At 48.3% G+C, this 23,195-nt stretch overlaps 1 protein-coding gene across 1 annotated transcript in view; it reads right to left on the bottom strand.

Moving 5' to 3' along the window:
* Positions 1-602: 602 nt before the first annotated feature.
* Positions 603-23,195, bottom strand: part of pou6f1 (POU class 6 homeobox 1) — a 294,584-nt gene continuing 271,991 nt past the window's right edge. The window contains exons 11-12 of the mRNA XM_078534560.1: positions 4,761-5,185; positions 603-683 (exon numbers count right to left, since the gene is read on the bottom strand). Coding sequence (XP_078390686.1) covers positions 4,780-5,185 — 406 coding nt within the window. The 3' untranslated portion in view covers positions 603-683; positions 4,761-4,779. The remainder of the gene's footprint in view (positions 684-4,760; positions 5,186-23,195) is intronic.

Raw genomic sequence — 23,195 nt, forward strand, 5'->3', positions numbered from 1 at the left:
TATTTCGGAAGTCTTGTGCTCCTACTACTGTCCCTGCTGGACCTCTGTGCTTCTCGTACCAAACTCTCAGTCCCTTGCTCTGTTGTTCTGGCTGGATACTGCTGCCACTGCTTGCTTTTGCTGCTTGCTTGGCTTGCTGTTTGCTTGCTGCTTCTTGCTGGCAGCTTGCTTGCTGACAGCTTGTTGCTCTTAGACAACTAGCTTCTCATGGATAACCAGCTTCTACTAGAGGTTTCTATTTCCTGCTCTGTTGTTCTTAATGTTTAGCCAAAAATTAATACTTTTTAAATATAACTTTTGCAACTACTCCTAGTAAACGTGGTTGTTATGGTGCTTGCCAGTGCTTTATGGACATTGCAATGCCAAATAAACCTCACAAGAGCTGGGGTTACCAGAGACAGATTAAAAAATTCAACTATGATCCCAGCACCCTTGTGGTATCTAGTGGGCAGTGTATACTCTTTCACCGATTCCTAGCCACCATGGCATGCACAGTTCCTAGGCAATATATACGGGATGTATGAAGCTAAACAAGCCCCAAAGGTGCATGGTGACTCGGAACAACAAAATATCTGTGCAACATCATATATGCAACTGTACAACAGACATCCCATGTAATAAAAACTGAATGTGACTTATTCAATCAATCAATCCCCAGTGATCCTGCTGATGATTTATTGAATCTGTAATACAAAAGTTTGCATAATGATTCCTATGAATGTAAAGCTGTTGTGATGAGCCAGTACTTGTGCCCTGCTATCAAACAGAGCAGAATTACTTATTTTGCTTTGACTTCACAATTTAAATACGTGGCAATCACATTTTCCCAAATCTCCCATTTGACCATCTCCTTAATTGGAAGGATGACAGCAGCTGTTGGGTGACAAACTTATTCCAAATTGGTGGGTTTAGCAAAAAGATTGTTCTGATAGGGTCAACTCTGAGCTGAACTTGAGTGATTTGTTTGCAGACCCCTCAAATGTGTGGGAATTACAGTGTCATCTGCTTTAATTCCATTACAGCCTCCATCCTCCTCCATTTAATGCACCTTATTGGTATTTTGCCAAGCTGTTTCTAATGTTGCAAACAGATGTTGGAAACTTGACTTTTCCATCCATAAAGGGGGAATAATTTGTCAAGCCATGATGAAATTTCAAACTACCAAAAATACAACCCCATTTGTACTTTTTGTCCAAAATGCTTCTCACTCAGAAATGAGCAGAATTCTTATGTAACTGATCACCAAAACCATGCCATAAGAGGCATTTAATGGAGGAGCTAATGGGATGCAGGTTCTTGCTTTGCTACTTAATTACTGGCGATCGCAGCCTTAACACTGACCAGATGCCTCCCCACAGTGGAGGGGGATTCAAAGGAGAGCCCTTATTGGTCAAGCTTATGCACATTCAGGGGTGCAATAATTCCATGGCAGCACAGGCAGAGGCCTGAAAGCGGATTGCATTGCTGATAAATTGCTAGAATTGGCGGCAAGGGTTTTCTCTCATGAGTCTGCCAGCCTATGACTTTTCTGGTCATTCTTCACTTTAGTGGACAGAAAAGTGTGTGCTAGCAAGAACAGAAGTGGAAAATCCTGACCAGTATGTAGTTCAGACAAAATTAACATGGGGTAGTATTTTGCCCTTGGGGTGCGAGATTGGCAGGGGCGGTCGGGAAGCTGACCGCCACCCGCCATCGACAGTGCACTGCCATTTCACACTGGCGAGCCAATTAAAGCCCGCCCAGTGTGATACACGAGCGGCAGCGCTGAGCACTGCCTGTGTGGGTGGCAGAGGGAGAGTGCGAGCAGGCCTAGCGTGGAAGAGCACTGAATAATCTCCCTGAGGCACGGAGCTGCCTCAGGGAGATGAAGAATACATTGAAAAGACTATTAAACAACAGAAAAATGTTGTAGGTCTACATGCAGACTTGCTGTTTCAGAGCTATTAGACGTAGCAAGGCTGTCTTTGTAACTTAAATACCATAAGAGGTTAGTACTCTGTTTGAAACAGATGATTTGATCTTAGTCAGGGCTCAGAGACCTATCTTCTAATGTATCAGATATTAGGGTCATGATTTTGAAAAAATATTTCTAACTTCTTAAAGAGTTGTTAATTTTAAAGAATACACCTAATCTTAAAATATTGCAGGCAATATTTTCACCAATTAATCAATCATATCAATCAAAATGTTACTAAAATTTAATCTTCTCTTCTGTAAAATGTAATCCTCCCCTCTCACGCTTAAGGGTGCTGCTCAATGCAGCAAAATATGATACACATGAGAGGATTACAAAGTGAAATCCAATCAAGGAATAAAAGTAGCTTAGCAATTTTTTCCCATCCTCTCCTGAAAATGTTAACTCCTTGTTGGGGTACAGTTTCATGTGACTTTTCCATACCTCACCCAAGTGGCCATTCTCCATGCGAGTCTTGACACTGAGGCCCTCATTTTTAGTCGGAACTGGGAACATGGTGTGTGAGAATGGCAGAGGTGGCGAGGCTGGAGCACTGCACGACACGGAAGCAAATCAGCCAGGCTTAATTTAAATAAAGCTTCTGAGTTCCTTGTCATGATGCACTTGCGAGTGAGACACCTAGCCACATGACACAATGTTTTGGCCATTACTTTACATGCTTAGTCCACCTCAAGGTTCTGGATCCATTGTAGGAAATCGTTCAATGACCTGACTGGGTCAGGAAAGGTCAGCACATGTTCTTTACCCATCTCCTGCAATACGCTTGCTTTCACTCTATTTTCCGGTCTATACCATTCACTCCCATCCTTGACTCTGTACCAATTTCCTCAGCACTATAAGAAAGGACTCCCATTTATAAAGTGCTTTTCACATCCTTGGGACATCCCAGAGAGCTTTACAACTTTTGAAGTGTAGTCACTGTTGTAATGCAGGAAAATGAGGCAGCTAATTTGCATACAGTAGCCACTATCTGTAACCGCCTGACATCCCCACTCCTATGACATCTTTGGATTCTCCCTTTCACTTTATGCCCTACATTCAGAGGAAGCAAACATCCTCGTAGCCATTAATACCCCTCTTGCAAGAGAATAGAGTGAAGGATTCAAGTGAGAGAGCCAAGACCAACATAGAGAACCCAGATTTCATTGAAGTGTATCTGGCAGATGAGAATGACCTTGACAGAAGTAACATCCTCAGCATTGGTGATGGCAAGGTTGGCACATCCACAGAACAGGGTGACAGATTTCAATTTACACAACCAACTGGGCCTTCAGCCATTTAAACATCTCAACCAGTAAGGTGCTTCATATGGACATTTCCGCTTTCTTATGAACTAAATATTTACCCTTTCTCCCTCCTTCTAGAGACCTCACATTAACATCACGGACCCCAGCCTCAGGGGTGAAGACTACTTGGAGGAAATCATCTATCCTGAAGATACATATATAACAGGTACCAGCACAGAGACTGGCACATCACGTTGGCATCTTGGTGAGATAGATGGGCCAAGATCAGATAATTCTCACAACACAAGTGAGACAATGTGAGTATCATGAAGTACTGTTCCTCAGAACGGTCAAGGAAGCTGATCCTCAGTCTGAAGACTCACTGAGGCGGGAAGGCCTGCAGCACACATTCATTTCATTGCTGGCACTCCTGCAGCTCCCTTGTCAAGCCTTTGCTGCTGCTCTTCCTCTTCACTCTAATAGAGTGCAGCTAGAGCAACACCCACAATCAGCTTCTCTGATGTGTTGGCGAACACTGTTCAAAATACAATCCAAAGCAAACAGTGATCACTGAATCACAGCACTGAAAGAGTTGTGAGTGTTGTAGCTTTATTCCGATTTCGTTTCAGTAAGCTTATCAGCCAGCACTCAATCCCGCCAGGGTCACCCTAGCAATCTTGTCAACCTGAGTGAAACCCATGGAGCACCAGTTAAAATCACAGCGGGACCCCAATTTACAGATATGCATGTGTCTCCCACCTCCCCATAGTGGGATATGCACCACCATTAATATTGTGGTGGCTGAGGGCAGGATTGGTGTTTCTGGGGTTTTATCCTCTCCCCTGACCCTGACTTGCCCGTCCAGTTAGGGAGGCCCAATTCTCAATAGGCTAGAGAAACACAGCTGAGCCTAGATACTCACCTGACTTCTACATATGCACACTTCTAGCATGGATTGTCATCCAGTGATCAGGAACAGGCACCCTGGCCACTTTTGGTCTCCCCACCCCAAGCTCAACTCCAGGATTCTTAGGCCCATTGTAGTACCTCCTACAGCTGTCCTGCCAGAGGTCAGGTAACCTGGCACAGATTAAAGATCAAAACTGGTCTATATGAATCAACTACTCACAGGATAAATTTGCTGAGCCCTTGGGGAAAGCTGGATTACAATGTTTAACATCCTTCAATGTATTATTTTATAGAGTATATATCCCTCAAGGTAAGATCTGAACAGTTGCATTTTCTTGTTGATAGGCATCAGAGATGCTCATTTGGTCACAAGGTCCAAGTAACATGATACAAGAGGAAGGGCATTATAACTGATTATGGCATTTGACCTGATAGACTGTGAGTGCTACAAAAATAATTATGCAGCAGTTTATGTACTACTCGTATATATTATTGTAATTAGCTATAATGGCTCCATCCAAGTGGCTATATACCACAATGTGCCTTAGTAGACAGATGGATGCAGTGATCTGGGTCTACTTTCTCTGCTTGGCCCTTACCCTCTAAATGATCCTCATAGTATTATTTATAGAAACATTGGAACGACTCACTGAAAGAATCTTCTGTATGTCAGCCTGTTCCAGCAATGTTTACTGTGGAGTCCGATAATCGTTCGATTGAACCTGTTCCCGTTGAGTCATTCTGCTGCAGTCGCTTGATGGTGTTTTTTAAAGTTTGCCTCTTGTTGCAGAACCACACCCTAACCACCTCTCGGTCGTAGTTCAGCTGCTCGGCTATCTCTGTCATTTCCTGACCTGTGGGGTGTGTGTTTTTCTCAAAGTGGGCGTTAAGGATTTCCAGGGCCTGTGGTGTGAAAGATGTGCGCCGTTTGCGTTTCTTTGAAGGTTCACTACCAACGAACTCAGTGAGGTTCTGTATGCCCGCACGGTGTCGTATTTCTGCTTCTGTCAGCCACCTTTCTAGAACTGGCTTGATCTTCTGTGCACTTTTAGGAGTGATGTCCAATTTCTCAAACCTAACAGGACACAAAACTGTGCTATAATTGTTGGCCTACAGACAACTAATTTTACATCTCCAAAGAAACGTCAATACTTAATGCTCTTTTTCTGTTCTGATCATGTGGTGCTCAGGAGGCTGCTGAATACCCAGTTTGGCATAATTAACCAGTGGTCTTTAGCTACCTCATTACTTTAGCATAGCAGAAGACATGTGTAAGTGATTCACAAGTTTTATCGTTGTCCCCGAGAGAATCTAGCAAAATTGGTGCTTTTACAAACTCTTCCCCTCCTCCAAACAAGTTAGTACCACCTTGACTATGGAATTTTAATTTGTTTTCCAGTCTAATGTATTATAGCTGCTGGGCTGCTTTGATGGGTTTTTTTAAAGAGTGGACTATAGCAAATAAAAGTCGAGTTGAGTAATTTTGATCTAGTTTGTAATTTGAGATTTTCCTCAGCCCAAAGATATTTTTCCTTGTCAAATATTTGTTTCCCATTTCTTCCTTACCAGTTGTGGTTCATTAGGTTGCGCTCTTATCTCTAAATCAGAAAGCTATGGGTTCCAGTTCCACTCCACAGACTTGAAAACAATATTTGGGCTGAATCTCCAGTGGCGTGCTGGGCATGGAGAAACTCTTTAAGGCAGGGGTGGGGAACCTTTTGTTGTCTCAGTCTCTAGTTTTTGTGAGATCGGCACAAACTCATCATGACAATATGGCTCATTTGTCGCTGGAACTGACCATGATGGTGTCTGAAAACAATGAAGTCCTGGGTGAACTTTAGAACAGTGTTAGACTTTTGGGTTGGGAAATTTGCCATCTAATTTAAACAAAAGAATGAGGCCAGGAAAGCTGAGAAACGTTATCTTTGACTATAGTTGCTATTTTGTGGGAAGAGCTCAAACCAGCAGACGGCACACTGACAATGCAGTTTGATGTATTCAAGCTCCACCTGCACTGGCGATTTTTATGTGTATGTGGCCCACGACTGATTTTGTCTATGTGTGAATGGCCCGTGATAAGAAAAAGGTTCCCCGCCCTTGCTGTAGGGCAATGGTGGCACAGTGATTATGTTACTGAACTAGTAATCTAGAAACCTGAAATCATGAGTTCAAATCCCTTGAGGAAGCTGAAAATTTTAAATTCAGCTAATTGAATTAAAAAAAACCAGAATGAAACTATTGGATTATTACAAAAAACCCACTTACTAACATCCTTTAGCAAAGGAAATTTGTTGTCTATTTGTGACTCCTGATTCACAGTAATGTGGTTGACTCTTAACTGCCCTCTGAAATGGCTTTGCAAGCCACTCAGGTGTATTCAAGAAGGTGGCTCACCACCCACCTTCTCAAGGGCAATTAACGCTGGCTTTACCAGTGACACCCACATCCTGTGAATGAAAGGAAACCCACCAATGCCATTCTGAAACCAACCACCAGGAAGTGCACAAAACTTTTGCCAAAGAATAAGTCTATTTCTTTATGAGCAAGACCTGGCTTCCATTCTGTGCCTCCCCAAGTCAGCACTGTTCAAATTAGTAACTCAATACAGGGGACAATCTGAATATGAACCCACTGCTCCACAAAAGGTACTTATAGCTTCAAACCGAACATGATGCCTTTTCAAGATGGCAACAGTTCTTGGCAAACATGTGTTCATTGGTTCATGGGTTGTAATGCAGCAGGAAAAGCATTATGGGTTTCCACCACATGTACAAATGATGTACATTTCCTATAGGCCAAGGATGGCAGCTTTATCATAATGTGCAAATGAAGTGGGATTGATATTCACAGAATCACAGAATCTTTACAGTGCAGAAGGAGGCCATTCGGCCCATTGAGTCTACACTGGCTCTCTGAAAGAGCATTCTACCTAGTCCCACTCCCCTGCCTTATCGCCATAACCTTGCACATTCTCTCTATTCTGTCTTTTTGCCAGTACAGCACCACTTCCAAATCACACCCACACAATATGGCTGTCCAGGGGTGCCAGAGGATCAAATAAAAGTGAAAGGTCACTTAGAGGACAAGGTAAAACTAAATAACCAGCTTTAGGGCATTTTTTGCGCAGACTTTCTTTTTTGTTAATTAAGTTTTCACAAGCCTTTTGTAGTAATTGCTTTTATTTTTTAATTAGTCCCAGTGGGAAAGTTAGTATGTCGGAGCTTTTTGGAGGAGGATGATGAAAACCACCAGAGAGCAACCAGATGGGTCATGCTGCACAAAGGTATTTAGTAGCCACCTGCAGGTACTCTCACACCCACATCTACAGACAGAGGTACACATACCTCATTTCAGCAGATGAGTAGGACATGCAAGAGGCTCCAACTCCCAAGGTTGGCTGTGACAACAGTCTTGGTATCAGTGAAAGCATGACCAACCCTTAGTTCTTCAGAAGCACTCCACTCAGAGTATGTCATACTTTCAGTGATACTGCATGAAATGGTGGTCAAGACTTGATTGGACACAATGCCCAAAGTGCTATCAATTGTATCTGCAGGCAAAATCACACCTACCTGTGCGGAACGGTCATCACAACATGTCAGCAGCTAGCCAGCCCCAGAGATGTTGCTAGGACAACAACTGATAAAAGTGCACTATAAGGGCTGGCATGTCCAGTGACAGGACCAGACATCAAGCCCACTTCCAATTCCATCCAGACATGCTGCAATGATGGTCTACGGAGATGGTGCCTTGGAGCAGCCACACTCCTTGTGACAGGAGGTTTAGCTTATACATAAAATAAGTCACGTGAAGTCCAGCTTGAAGCAGTACTGCTGCGACAGAGTGCTTACTCAACTGAGGGGATTTGGTGAGTGAGGGAATTCTGTGCAAGAGGGGAAGGGATCTTTTTATTGTTCGTTCATGGGATGTGGGCTTCGCTGGCTGGGTCAGCATTTATTACCCATCCCTAATTGCCCTTGAGAAGGTGGTGCTGAGCTGTCTTCTTGAACCGCTGCAGTCCATGTGGTGTAGGTACACCCCCAGTGCTGTTAGGGAGTTCCAGGATTTTGACCCAGTGACAGTGAAGGAACGGCGATATATTTCCAAGTCAGGATGGTGAGTGACTTGGAGGTGAACTTCCAGGTGGTGGTGTTCCCATCTACCTGCTGCCCTTGTCCTTCTAGATGGTAGTGGTCGTGGGTTTGGAAGGTGCTGTGGAAGGAGCCCTGGTGGGTTGTTGCAGTGCATCTTGTAAATGGTACACACTGCTGCCACTGTGCGTTGGTAGTGGAGGGAGTGAATGTTTAAGGTGGTGGATGTGGTTCCAATCAAGCAGGTTCCTTTGTCCTGGATGGTGTAAAGCTCCTTGAGTGTTGTTGGAGTTGCACTCATCCAGGCAAGTGGGGAGTATTCCATCACACTCCTGACTTGTGCCTTGTAGATGGTGGACAGGCTTTGGGGAGTCAGGAGGTGAGTTACTCGCTGCAGGATTCCCAGCCTCTGACCTGCTCTTGTAGCCACAGTATTTATACGGCTCATCCAGCTCAGTTTCTGGTCAATGGTAACCCCCCAGGATGTTGATAGTGGGAGATTCAGTGATGGTAATGCCATTGAATGTCAAGGGGCGATGGTTAGATTCTCTCTTGTTGGAGATGGTCATTGCCTGGCACTTGTGTGGTGTGAATGTTACTTGCCACTTGTCAGCCCAAGCCTAGATATTGCCCAGGCCTTACTGCATTTGAACAAGGACTGCTTCTGTATTCTGATCTTTTACACAAGGAATGGTTTAACGAGTTAAACTACTTGATAACTCCCAATAATTGCTGAACAAAGACATTAATTAAATAAATAAATAAATAAAATAAGACTAGTCTAAGACATGGCAGAGCAGGTTGTGTGTCTAGACTGCAGGATGTTTGTGGATGGCAAGACCCTTCTGAACAAACATATCTGCGGGAGTTATCTCCATCTCAAATCTCTCCGCTCAGAGTCATTGAACTGGAGTGTGAGTTGGAGAGACTCTGACTGTTGTAGGCTGTTGGATACATTCAGTAGATCTGAAGAAGTCTTTGTAGTCATACATAAGTTAACTGTGAGTCTTTGTTGACTTTTGGAACTATTTACATATACACAGTAAAGGGTACAAGCTAGGAGCTGTCTCCATGCTCGCTGGTACACACAGCTCTGTCCAACACTAGACTGACCCTGGGTGTGGGTCATGTGCTCTTTTACATCACTGTGTGGGCGGTACTGTACTCAGTCCCACATTAACCCTATATGTGCCAGACCCTTATACTACACTAACACATAAGGGAGGGGGGAGAAGTTTCTGGGCAGATGTATCCAGGATACAGTCACAGCCCAGGGGAAAATACAGGTTCAGGAAAGGGAGGGTGTGGCTGACAGGGAGCCGGTAGCGGGGATTTAGGAGAGATTAAGAAGAAGGTCCCACAGACACTGGTCCTGTCCACTAGGTAGGATGTATTCACTACCTGTGGGGACAAGGAGAAAGACCATAGGGAGAACAATCACAATGCAGACCAAGGCATTGTGGCTCAGTAGGATGTCGGTGGGTGCGGTGCGGTAAGTGGGGTGGAGGTGAGGGGAGAGAGAGTAGAATAGAAATGTGATAGTAATAGGAGACTCTATAATCAGGATAGATAGTGTCCTCTGCAGCCAAGAATGAGAATCCCGAAGGTTGTGTTGCCTACATGGTACCAGGGTGAAGGATATCTCAAGGTGGCTGTAGAGGAACATGAAAAAGGAGGGGGTAAATTCAGTTGTCATGGTCCACGTTGGAACAAACGACATAGATAGGAACAGGGAGAAGGTCCTGCTGAAAGAGTATCAGGAGTTTGGCTCTAAGTTAAATAGCAGGACCTCAAGGGTAATAACCCCTGAATTACTGCCCTGAATTGGCATCGGAGCAGAAAGATCAGCAGAATTAACATGTGGCTAAAAGGCTGGTGTGGGAAAGAGGGATTCCTTTCCATGGGACACTGGCACCAGTTCTGGGACAGGAAGGAGCTGTACCAATGGGATGGGTTCCATCTGAACAGGGATGGGACCCGTGTCCTAGCAGGAAGGGTAAACAGGGAGGTGGCAAAGGCTTTAAAGTAGGAAAGGGGGGCGGGGAGGGATCTATAAAAACATAAGCAGCTTAAATGTAAACAATACAGGCAGGAGAACATAGGAAAGAATAAAGTAAGGGAAGACATTGATGGCAAGGGAATAAATAGACATATAGGCTGGAATCTTCCATTCTGGAGTCTAAGTTTGGTGGCGGGTGAGGAAGTGAGAGTGATTCCTATGGCGGGGGGGAGGTGTGCGATCTTGTGCTGTTCAACTCATTAAATATACATCTGTGAAGAGCTCGCCTATTCTAGTGGCGGGACAGTCGCTGTGCCCACCATTACCTCATGGAGTTGAAGGTCCGGGCGCTATATTTAAAGAGTACCCGGACAGTTCTGTCCCACCTGTGATCGGCCACTGCTCCATCCTTCCCCATTAACCCTTCTTTGGTTATCCTTCATACAACTTGCACTGTCACTACCCGATCGCAAGCATAGGCTGACATTTATAGATGCTCCCCAAAGAGGACAATGCAACGGCAACTCACCGTTAATCATGGAAGAAGTCTACCTGGCTAGGTGCACGCCACTTTTGTGTAGCTGTAAAAAAGAATGTTCTAATTTCTCACTAACAGGGAATTAATTTGGAGGAGGAACTTAATTCTGGTGAGGTGGCCTTTTAATGAGCATGCATGACTTGCTAATACATGCAAAACGCCTTCCCAACATGTGTACAGGATTCCTTTCTAACCCAGTATGTTAAAAGCCCAACAAGGAAAGATTCACTGTTAGATCTAGTAATGGGGAATGAACCAAAGCATATAAGAGAAGTGAAAGTAGGGGAACATCGAGGCAATAGTGACTATAATTCACTTTAAGATGGTGACAGAGAAGGACATTAAATAAGATGAATACAAGGTAATAGATTGGAGAAAAGCTAATTTTGAGGGGCTGAGGATTTTCATCCTCAAAGGCGTCCAGAAAGCTAGAAAGGAACAGAGGGAAATGTCCCGACTCCAGAAAAACATGCAGAACCTGCTGCGGCTGCAGTCGATGGGGGTCAATGTCAAGGAGGAACTCCAAGAGGTGAAGAGCCAGCAAGCCTCGCTCTTTGCCTCGGAGGCCTCCAAGATCATCTTCCGGTCCAGAGTCTGCTCCGTGGAGCAGGATGAGATGTGCTCACGTTTCTTCTTCCAAAAGGTACACAGAGAGAGCTCTGTGATCAGCAGCCTGAAGGAAGACGGCTCAGTAAAGTCATCGCAGTCTGACATTTTGAGGATCAGCAAATCCTTTTATGCCTGATTGTATGACGTGAAGCCCACAGACAGCACGGCCTCCCAGTCCATCCTGTCCTCTATCACAGAGGTCTTATATGACAGTACACGGGAGAGTCTGGACAAACCGCTAACTCCTGACGAACTGACTAAGGCCCCAGAGTCCTTCGAGAAGAGTAAGACTCCCGGAAGTGATGGCTTGCAGGCGGAGTTGTATTCGGCTCTGTGGGACTGGATCGGCCCAGACCTGCTAGAAGTGTATGAGAGTATGCTTCTGGCCGGCAGTATGTCAGAATCCATGAGGAAAGGCATCATTACCCTCATCTACAATCACAAGGGGGAAATTAGAAATTGGTGACCATTTCACTGTTGAATGTGGACATTAAGATTCTGTGCAAGGTCATCACCAATTGGGTCAAGTCTGCTCTGGAGTTGGTGAACCACCCTGACCAGACTGGCAGGAAGATCTCTGACAGCCTTGCGCTACTCAGGGATACGAGTGCCTATGTGCAGGACACCTGCCTCATCAGCCTGGATCAGGAGAAGGCCTTTGACAGAATATCGCACACCTACATGGTGGATGTGCTCTCCAAAATGGGGTTTGGGGAGGGAATTGGCAACTGGATCCAACTGCTCTACACTAACATCAGGAGCGCAGTCTCAATCAATGGGTTGGAATCAGCTTTCCAATTAAATCTGGAGTCAGGCAGGGCTGCCCTCTCTCCCCTGTCCTCTGTGTGTGCTGCATAGAACCCTTTGCTGAGTCCATCGGGAAGGATCCGGGTATAAGAGGAGTGACGATCCCAGGCAGTGAAGGCACTCAGGTCAAAGCCTCCCTGTACATGGACGATGTCGCCGTCTTCTGCTCGGATCCTCTGTCGGTGCGCAGACTGATTATCATCTGCAACCAGTTCAAACTGGCCTCAGGAGCCAAGGTAAATCATGGCAAGAGTGAGGCCATGTTCTTTGGGAACTGGGCTGACCGATCTTTTGTCCCCTTCGCTGTTAGGGCTGACGGCCTGAAGGTGCTGGGGATATGGTTCGGAGGGACCAGGGCATGCGTTAGAAACTGGAAGGAGTGAGTGTCTATGGTGCAAAGAAAACTGGGCATGTGGGAGCGACGCTCCCTCTCCACTGCGGGTAAGAACCTGGTCATCAGGTGTGAGGCACTCTCGCTGTTGCTGTACGTGACGCAGGTCTGGCCCATTCCAGACTCCTGCACGATGGCGATCACCCGAGCCATCTTTCGCTGTATCTGGAGGTCAAAAATGGATCATGTCTGCAGGGACACGATGTACAAGCCTCTAGATAAAGGGGGAAAAAACGTGCCCAACATCGCCCTCATACTGATGGCCACCTTTGTGTGCGGCTGCATCAAGCTGTGCGTAGACCCTCGGTACGCAAACACCAAGTGTCACTACATGCTGAGGTTCTACCTGTCCCCGGTGTTGCGAAGGATGGGTTTGGCCACGCTGCCGCGGAACGCTCCAAGTAGTTGGACCGTGCCGTACCACCCGTCCCTCGTGGAAAAATTTATGCAGAGAAACAGCTTTGACCACAAGTCCATCAGGCAGTGGTCAGCACGTAACATCTTAGAGGCCCTGAGGGAAAAGGAGAGGGTGGATCCTGTGGGATGGTTCCCCGAGCAGACTGTCAAAGTCATTTGGCAGAATGCCTCATCGCCAGAACTTTCCAACAAGCACCAAGACGTAGCTTGGCTGGTGGTGAGAAAGGCCCTCCCCATCAGATCCTTCCCACACACCAGGAGTCTCACCCCCTCTGTACGTTGCCCTCGAGGTGGCTGTGGTGGGGACGAGACCGTTGTTCATCTCCTTGTGGATTTTGCCTTTGCAAAGCGGGTCTGGAGAGAGATGCAGTGGTTTCTGTCGAGGTTCATCCCGAACAGTTCTGTGACACAGGACTCTGTGCTCTACGGGCTGTTCCCAGGGACACACACCGAGACAAACATCAACTGCAGCTGGAGGATCATTAACTCAGTGAAAGATGCTCTTTGGTCTGCCCGAAACTTGTTGGTCTTCCAGCGCAAAGAGTTGTCCCCGACCGAGTGTTGCAGACTGGCACATTCCAAAGTCCAGGACTACGTGCTGAGGGATGCACTAAAGCTTGGGGCAGCTGCCGCAAAGGCCCAATGGGGAAAGATCGCTGTCTAAGACCTTTCTGCCATAGGGCACCGAGGGGCTGGGAACTGTATAGACCCCTCAGGCTGTACAGCTCACAATAAATGTTTGCATTGAATAATTTTTTGAAGCACCGCAGAGTGTTGATAACTCCAATCCCATTGTCTGATTGCCTGCAATGACCAGATTGAAATGATTGTAATATTCATTGATTGTATTGAAGCACCTCGTGATCCATGTGTAAAAGTTGAATCTGATTGCACTTTATGTGATGGCCATTTAGAAATGTTTTGTAATGTTCTTTCAGATGTTTTATGAATAAAGTACATTTTTCAAAAAAAATTTGAGGGACAGAGAATAGAACTTGGGAAAATAAAATGGACAACAATATTGGCAAACAATGATGTAGAACAACAATGGGAAACATTTCAAACAGTGTTCAACTGAGTGCAGGGAAAATATATTCCACTGAAAGGAAAGAACAAGCTAAACACTGCTGGGATTCCATGGATGAACAAAGACATGAGGGAACAACTGAGGATTAGGAAAGAGGCATTAAGTGCATAGACAGTAGCGGGGTGCAGTTTAAGAGAGAATATGAAGAGATTAGGAGAGAAGTAAAAAAACATTAAGAAGACAAACTAAATTAACAAGGAACATAAAACAAAATAGCAAAATATTTTACGGACACATCAATAAAAATATAAGACTATGATGAGAATAGGATCATTAAGGGATGGTGCCACAAATAATGGCAGAAATATTAAATATTTTGCTTTACTATTTACAAAGGAGATAGAATAGGTTCAAAAAGGCTTATAGGACCCTGGGCTTTATAAATAAAGGCAGAGTACAAGAGGAAGGAAATTACAGTGAACTTTTATAAAACTCTGGTTCGGCCTCAGCAAGATTACTGTGCCCAATTCTGGACACCGCATTTTAGGAAGGATGTGAAGGCGTTAGAGAGGGTGTACAAAAGATTTACAAGAATGGCTCCAGGGATAAGGGCCTTCAGTTGCATGGAGAAACTGGGGCTATTTTCCTCAGAGAAAAGAAGGTTAAGAGGAGATTTGATAAAGGTGTTTAAAATCATGAGGAGTGTAAGATAGAGTAGATAGAGAGAAACTGCTCCCATTGCCAGAAGGATCAAGACCAGAGGGCACAGCTTTGAGGTGATTGGCAAAATAACTAACGGAGACATGAGGAAAACATTTTTTACTTAGTGGGTGCACAAGCTAAGAGCTCACAGTGTTGGGGATGATATATTAGCATGGATAGAGGATTGGCTAACGAACAGGAAACGGAGTTAGGACAAATAGGTCATTCTCAGGTTGACAAACTGTAACTAGTGGAGTATCACAGGGATCCATGCTGGGCCTCAACTATTTACAATCTATATTAATGATTTTGATGAAGGAACAGAATATACTGTAGCCAAATTTGCTGATGATACAAAGATAGGTAGGAAAGCAAATTGTGAGGAGGATACAATGAGTCTGTAAAGGGATACAGGGAGGTTAAGTGAGTGGGAAAATATTTGGCAGATGGAGCATAATGTGGGAAAATATGAGCTTGTCCACTTTGTCAGGAAGAACAGAAAAGCAGAATATTATTTAAATAGAGAGAGACTGCAGAATGCTGCAGTACAGAGGGATCTGGGTGTCCTGGTACATGAATCACAAGAAGTTCACATACAGGTACAGCAAGTGATTAGGAAGGGAAATGCAATATTGGGGTTTATTACAAGGGGGATGGAGTATAAAAGTAGGGAGGTTTTGTTACAGCTGTACAGAGCATTGGTGAGACCACACTTACAGTACTGTGTATAGTTTTGATCTCCGTATTTAAGGAGGGATATACTTGAAATGGAAGCAGTTCAGAGAAGGTTCACTCGGCTGATTCCTGGGATGAAGGGGTTTGTCTTATGAGGAAAGGTTGAACAGGTTGGGTCTAGACCCATCGGTGTTTAGAAGAATGAGAGGTGATCTTACTGAAACATATCAGATTCTGAGGGGACTTGACAGGGTGGATGCTGGGAGAATGATTCCCCTCGTGGGGGAGTCTAGAACCGGGGGTGGGCAGACACAGTTTCAGAATAAGGAGTCTCCCATTTCAGATGGAGATGAGGAGGAATTTCCTCTCTCAGAGGATCATTAGTCTCTGGAATTCTCTTCCACAGTGTCATGAAAAGCTGATTACCAGCATTAATTATTGGCATATTGAACTTTTTAAGGAAGGCGTGTGTTTTTAAAGAAATACAAGCAAGGGCACTGAGCAAAAGATGGCTGATAATGTAAAATGACCACTTTCTGGAAAATTCCTATGTGGATTATACTGACAGACCTGTCCTGAGAGAACATGGAATGTCACACCTGAAAAGGTATCATGGCCTTCTTCAAGCAGAGACACTTAAAAGGGAGATAGGAAAGATGCAAAAGACTGAACTTTAATCTCCTGTGGTTGCGGAGACAAAAGACTGATTACCACATCTCAGCAGTCACCCAAAAATCCATCTCCTGTTGATTCATGTCTCAGAATGTGTAAAATGGTCGGAGATCAAAGAAAACAGATTCTGGGCACACGGCATGGTTTTTTCTCCCTTACAAGAATACACAGGGAAAATGGGTTTAAAAAGCTAGCTGCATAGCAGTGCAGTATTTACTAGTGCGCTGTGTGTGTGACAGCAAGAAGATGACCAACTGTTTGCAGGCAAATTCTCTCTGTTGCTGCAGGCAAGGCTCAGCAGAAGCTACAATCAAAAAGGAAACAGGACAGTCTCTTCAGCTATCCTGCAGAGCCTTCTGTCTCCAAACCAACTGTGAAACTGCCAAAGTCAGCTCTACTGGAATCACCCAAGTTAATGAATGCAATCTTTCGCCATCTACGCCTCACGGACAGGCCAACGACTGATTTGTATATATTTTTAAACTTCCACTTGGATTCTTAGGGCAGAATTATCACCTTGGTGGGGGGGCGGGCGCCTGACCCGCTCAAGCGTGAAATGGCGCAATTGACGCCAGGCGAGCGTCCTGACGTCAACGTGCAGTCGTGCGATAGTTCGGTTGGTGGGCACGCGCAGGAATCGGCAGCGCGCCCACCGACAATTAAAAGGCCTGTTAAGGCCATTAAAGTATCAATTAACCTACATTTTTCACTGTCCGTCCAACCTTACGGTTGGCGGGCAGGTGAAAAGGCCAAGCGGCCTTTGCTCTTTTTTTAGAAACCTCATCCACGGGCAGGATGAGATTTCCAAAAGCAAATAAAAATGAAATAACATTTTTAAAATTTCATTTATAACACGTCCCCTCATGTGACAGAGTCACATAAGGGGACATGTTTTATAACTCTTATCAAATTTTAATTTATTTTTTTGAAAACTCATCAGCTCGCTGAGGTAGCCCTGTGCCTCAGGGAGATTTCCAAGCGCACAAGCACACGAAGCTCACCCTCCTCCCCAGCCCGCACAGGCAGCATTGAGCACTGCCGCTCGTGTTTCACGCTGGGTGGGCCTTAATTGGGGCCAGAACGTGTAAAATCGCAGTCTGGCCCCAATCGCGGGCAGCGGTTGGCTTCCTGACCGGCCCTGCCTGCCCCCACCGAGCCCGTCCAACAAGGGCAAAATTTTGCCCTTAACTTCTCATTCCTGATCTGTGTACACGTGTGTTGTGTTTTTATTATTTTTCTCGGGTTTTTAGGAAGTAATAAACAGAGGGCGTAATTGTTCCAGAGTTTCACAAAGTGCGGTAGTGGGTGTTTTACCCGCCGGCCGCAATGGTGGGATTTCACACCATATCGTCCCATTCCCGGTGTGTCCCTCCTCATTAATGATGCATTCCCGGGAAACACGCTGTATCATCCCAATCCCGGCGTGTCCCTCCTCATTAATGATGCATTCCTGGGAAACATGCCGGATCGCTAGCGGGATAGCCTCTGAATTACCGGCCCCGCCATCACCTCAGGCCTTCAGTAATCCGGGTGCCATGTTTAACGGCTGCCCCTGCACAGAGCTAGCTCTCTCTAAGGCATCGAAAGCTGCTGCAAAGTCATGGCTGCCAAAGGGAGGAAACATGCTGCCCCCAAATTTAGCGACACATCCCTCGGGTGCCCACTGGACACTGGGGAGGCCCACCGTGAAATCCTCTACCCCCTCTCTGGGCAAAGACCAGCAAGCAAGGTCACCAATCCAGCATGGGAGGTGGTGGCAGTGGTGGTCAGTGCCAATGCCCTACAAAAGAGGACAGCCACCCAGTGCCACAAGAGGATGAATGATCTCCTCTGTTCCACCAGGGTAAGTCACTCTTCTCATCACTCCCAACTCACAAACCCATCACACATCCACAGGGATCTCACTCCCTGCCAGTTCAAGGGACATCACCATTCACTCTCTCACACTCACCGTCATTGTCCTCATCCCGTCCATGGGACCACTCACCACCCACACAGGCCATGGAATATTTATCATCTGGCCCGGCAGGCATCCTGCTTACACTCTCTCCATCTGTATTCATGCAGGACAAGCTGGCACACAACAACAGGGAGAGGTCACAGGCTGATGGAGAAATGCCTGATATCAAGGTCCTCACAGACTTTGAAAACAGAGCCATCCAGCTGGCCGGCGATGACCGGGACCGGTCCTGTGCTGACAGTGAGGTCGGTGCTGCTCTACCAAGTGAGGATCCAGCAGTGCAACATCCATCAGATAACCATGCTGTGAGTGATGTGTCCTGTTTCACAGGCCACTGCCATGCACTGATTATCTCTCCTCGCTTTCACAGGCACATCCGAGAAGCAGCCGAGGGGGTCTAGAAGCAGCCGAGAGGGTCTAGAAGCAGCCGAGGGGGCCTAGATGCAGCCGAGGGGGTCTAGAAGCAGCCAAGGGGGTCTAGAAGCAGTCGAGGGGGTCTAGAAGCAGCCGAGAGGGTCTAGGAGCAGCAGAGGGGGATCTAGATGCAGCCGAGGGGATCTAGAAACAGCCGAGGGGGTCTAGAAGCAGCCGAGGAGGTCTAGATGCAGCTGAGGGGGTCTAGAAGCAGCCGAGGGGGTCTAGATGCAGCCGAGATGGTCTAGAAACAGCCGAGGGGATCTAGATGCAGCCGAGAAGGTCTAGAAACAGCCATGGGGATCGAGAAGCAGCCAATGGGGTCTAGAAGCAGCCGAGGGGGTCTAGAAGCGGCCGAGGGGGTCTAGAAGCGGCCGAGGGGGTCTAGAAGCGGCCGAGGGGGTCTAGAAGCGGCCGAGGGGGTCTAGATGCAGCCGAGGGGGTCTAGAAGCAGCCGAGGGGGTCTAGATGCAGCAGAGGGGGTCTAGAAGCAGCCGAGGAGGTCTAGAAACAGCCGAGGGGGTCTAGAAGCAGCCGAGAGGGTCTAGAAGCAGCCGAGGGGGCCTAAATGCAGCCGAGGGGTCTAGAAACAGCCGAGGGGGTCTAGAAGCAGCCGAGGGGGTCTAGATGCAGCCGAGGGGGTCTAGAAGCGGCTGAGGGGGTCTAGAAGCTGCCGAGGGGGTCTAGATGCAGCCGAGGGGGTCTAGATGCAGCCGAGGGGGTCTAGAAGCAGCCGAGGGGGGTCTAGAAGCAGCCGAGGGGGCTAGATGCAGCCGAGGGGGTCTAGAAGCAGCCGAGGGGGTCTAGAAGCAGCTGAGGGGGTCTAGAAGCAGCCGAGAGGGTCTAGGAGCAGCCGAGGGGGATCTAGAAACAGCCGAGGGGGTCTAGAAGCAGCCGAGGAGGTCTAGATGCAGCCGAAGGGGTCTAGATGCAGCCGAGATGGTCTAGAAACAGCCGAGGGGGTCTAGATGCAGCCGAGGGGGTCTAGATGCAGCCGAGGGGGTCTAGAAGCAGCCGAGGGGGGTCTAGAAGCAGCCGAGGGGGCTAGATGCAGCCGAGGGGGTCTAGAAGCAGCCGAGGGGGTCTAGAAGCAGCTGAGGGGGTCTAGAAGCAGCCGAGAGGGTCTAGGAGCAGCCGAGGGGGATCTAGAAACAGCCGAGGGGGTCTAGAAGCAGCCGAGGAGGTCTAGATGCAGCCGAAGGGGTCTAGATGCAGCCGAGATGGTCTAGAAACAGCCGAGGGGGTCTAGATGCAGCCGAGAGGGTCTAGAAACAGCCATGGGGATCTAGAAGCAGCCAAGGGGGTCTAGAAGCGGCCAAGGGGGTCTAGATGCAGCCGAGGGGGTCTAGAAGCAGCCGAGGGGGTCTAGATGCAGCCGAGGGGGTCTAGAAGCAGCCGAGGGGTCTAGAAACAGCCGAGGAGGTCTAGAAACAGCCGAGGGGGTCTACAAGCAGCCGAGGGGGTCTAGAAACAGCCGAGAGGGACTAGAATCAGCCGAGGGGTCTACAAGCAGCCGAGGGGGACTAGATGCAGCCGAGGGGGTCTAGATGCAGCCGAGGGGGTCTACAAGCAGCCGAGGGGGTCTACAAGCAGCCGAGGGGGTCTAGAAGCAGCCGAGGGAGGTCTTGATGCAGCTGAGGGGGTCTAGAAGCAGCCGAGGGGGTCTAGAAGCAGTTGAGGGGATCTACAAGTAGCCGAGGGGGTCTACAAGCAGCCGAGGGGGTCTACAAGCTGCCGAGGGGTTCTAGAAGCAGCCGAGGGGGTCTAGATGCAGCTGAGGGGGTCTACAAGCAGCCGAGGGGGTCTACAAGCTAGGCCATCGACTCAAGCCCCAAAGACACCTCGGAAGAAGAATCTGATGACACCCCATTGAAAACCCATCCCAGCGCTCACCCACACCCTCCACCAGCGCAGAGACACCACACCTCAGTGGGACCGAGCTTTAGAATAGCCTCAGGGTCACAATCTGGTGAGCACATCGCACTGTCTGATCCACAGCAGGTGGAGGCAGGGACTTCCCAGGTCCCTGGCACTCAGAGGACTGCTGGAGGCCAGAACGTTGCTGAGTCCGAGTCAGATGAGGAGCCTCTGGACTCGGTCATGTCACAGTTGCTGGAGCTGCAAAGACAAGCTCGGGAACATCAGGAAGGGATGTCCGCTGCACTCCTCAGATTGCAAGGCACGATGGAGGAGTCTGTCTGCCTTCAGTCTGAGGTGATAGCGCCGACATTGCAACGCACCGAGATCAACACTGGCAGGATGGCGTCCACCATGGAGACCTTGGTCCAGGACGTTGCTCCTGCACTGCTGCGCGGGCTGAACCCCATCACTGATGCCATAGTTGGCCTCCAACAGTGTGTACGCGAGAGGGGTGTGGGGCAGCTCGATCTCACCCCAGCTACCCCTTCTCCTCAAGGAGTCAGCCAGGGGCCCTCGGGCACCCATAGGGAGGAGGGTCAGCAGGTGCACACCCCGGGGCCATCCACCTAGGTGACTCCGGGAGTGTCTGGCCCATCCGAATCCCCTCTTCCTGTGACCCCAGCAGCTCCAGCTCCACAGGCCGAGGAGGGTGCCACTGCCACACAGTAGGATCCCGAAAGCAGGCCGGGGCCCTCCAGGTCTCAACCGTCTAGAGGATGCCCACCAAGGTCATCAGACAGGGCGTCATAGTCAGCAGGCTGCCTCCACCTCCACTGTGGATGTCCGGGGAGCACCAAGACATAGTGGCAGGGTTAGGAAAGTTAAGAAGATGTAGTTGCATAGCCTGGGCACGGGTGTTAATCACTTGTACATAATGTTCACTATTGTAAATAAACTCCCAAGAATGTCTCCCTGCCTATGGCTCCTTGTTCTGATGAGCAGTGTTCGTGTCACTCAGATGTGAAACCTTGGTTCCTGCACAAGATAAAGGCAGGTGTCTCAGTCCAGGGCCTCTTCCCTGTGCTTTGTGCAGCCTTCAGACCAAAGTGATGAAGCGTCTCCATGATATAACCTTGATCATGGAGTGTAAGCGAGCTGCTCTCAGTCAGACAGGAGTCAGACATTCTCGGAGGTAATGTGATGATCTATGGAGTGTCCTCACTGCAGCTCGTCATCATCCTCCTGGAATCCAGCGTGTATTAGGGCCTCGACTGCATCTCCATGACATGAGTCTTATCATAGAGGGTACGTGCGCTGCCATCAGCCACACAGGAGTCAAACATTCACAGGTGTAAGGTGAGGGTGTCAGGACTGTCCTCACTGCATCGTGTCATCATCCTCCATGAATCCTGCAGCTATGAGGGCCTCCCAAGCGCATCTGCCCCGTCTGGCCTGTGCGATGGCCTCATCACCGGCATCCTCGCTTTCGAGGAGATCATCACTGTCAAACCCTTTGATGTCTTCCTCATCAGAGGAGACGTCCAACTCTTCCATCTCCTCCTCAGCCAGTCTCCCCCCTTTGCAGCGTCAGGTTATGGAGGTGCTCCAAGCGATGATGATGCGCGACACCCTCTGGGGACTGTATTGCAGTGTCCCACTGGCCCTGTCCAGGCACCGGAGCCCCAGTTTCAAAATATCTATAGTTTGCTCCACCAAAGTCTGGCTCACGACATGAGCCTCGCTGTACCGTCGCTCTGCTGCAGTCTGAGGCTGCTGCACAGGCGTCATCAGCCAGGTCGTCTGTGGGTAGCCCTTGTCCCCGAGGAGCCAACCCTGCAGACTCTGTGGACCCTGGAAGATGTCAGGGATCTGAGACCTGCTAAGGTGTAGGAGTCATGTACGCTCAATGGAAACCATGCGCAGACCTGCAGGATGCATTTGTGGTGGTCACACGCCAGCTGATGTGGTAACCGCTTGTTGCCACGGAGATCTGAGCGCCATGTGAGAGCAGTCTATGTCACCCTGCACCTGTGGGAAACCTGAGATCTGCGCAAATCCCAGTGCTCTTGCTTCCTGACTTTCCTGATCTCAGTCGAAGTGCCCTCGTGAAGGTGGCGCCCGTGACCTCCTGGATACTCTTGTTCATGGAGGCATGCGAGATTCTGCATAGGTCACCTGTGGAGCCCAGGAAGGAGCCAATGGTGTAAAAATTGAGCACCACAGTCACTTTCACGGCCACTGGCAGTGGATGCCCTCCATGTCCCCCTGGTGCCAAATCCTGCTGCAGGTGTTATATGTGACTGACCATTTCCCTAGACATGCGCAGTCCTCTGCTTCTCAGTCAGCTGCAGGGATGACAAGTGCTGTCTATAGACCCTGGGTCTAGCAAGGCGCCGACGAGCAACGGCTCTCTGTGGATCTTCAGCTGTGTGTGCTGCAGGCCCTGCCACCCTTCATTCTGAGTGAGATGCTCCTCCCTTTGCCGAGCCAGGCACCTCCGCTGCTCCCTTCTTCTCTGCTCTCTGTAAGCCAGGAGGTTTACTGCTAAATCACCTGGCTTAATGATCGTGATATTCCCCACCTGCAGGATCAGAGAGAGAGGCGCGTGGGTCTAACCTCCCTTGGTTAAGTCTGAACGCCCTTCACACATGCAGGAGAGTGCTGGCCAGCACTTGGATGGCCAGTGTGTAGTGCGCTCATTGGCTGTCCGAAACCTCATCCACCTCCACTTGACCGATTGGCAGCAGCTTTGGCTATTGGACTGCAGGCTGTGCTCTCAGCTCAGGCACAGGCATTCTCCTAACCTACACTGCAAGGCTGTGCTGTTAGCTTGAACCATGGGGGATACTGGTCCACATCTTAATAAAGACATTGCAAGGGGCTGTGAGTGCCTCCCCCAGTGTCTGCGCCATGGCTGCCTTTC

Source organism: Cetorhinus maximus, chromosome X (assembly GCF_964194155.1).
Source record: "Cetorhinus maximus chromosome X, sCetMax3.hap1.1, whole genome shotgun sequence".
Classification (NCBI taxonomy): domain Eukaryota; kingdom Metazoa; phylum Chordata; class Chondrichthyes; order Lamniformes; family Cetorhinidae; genus Cetorhinus; species Cetorhinus maximus.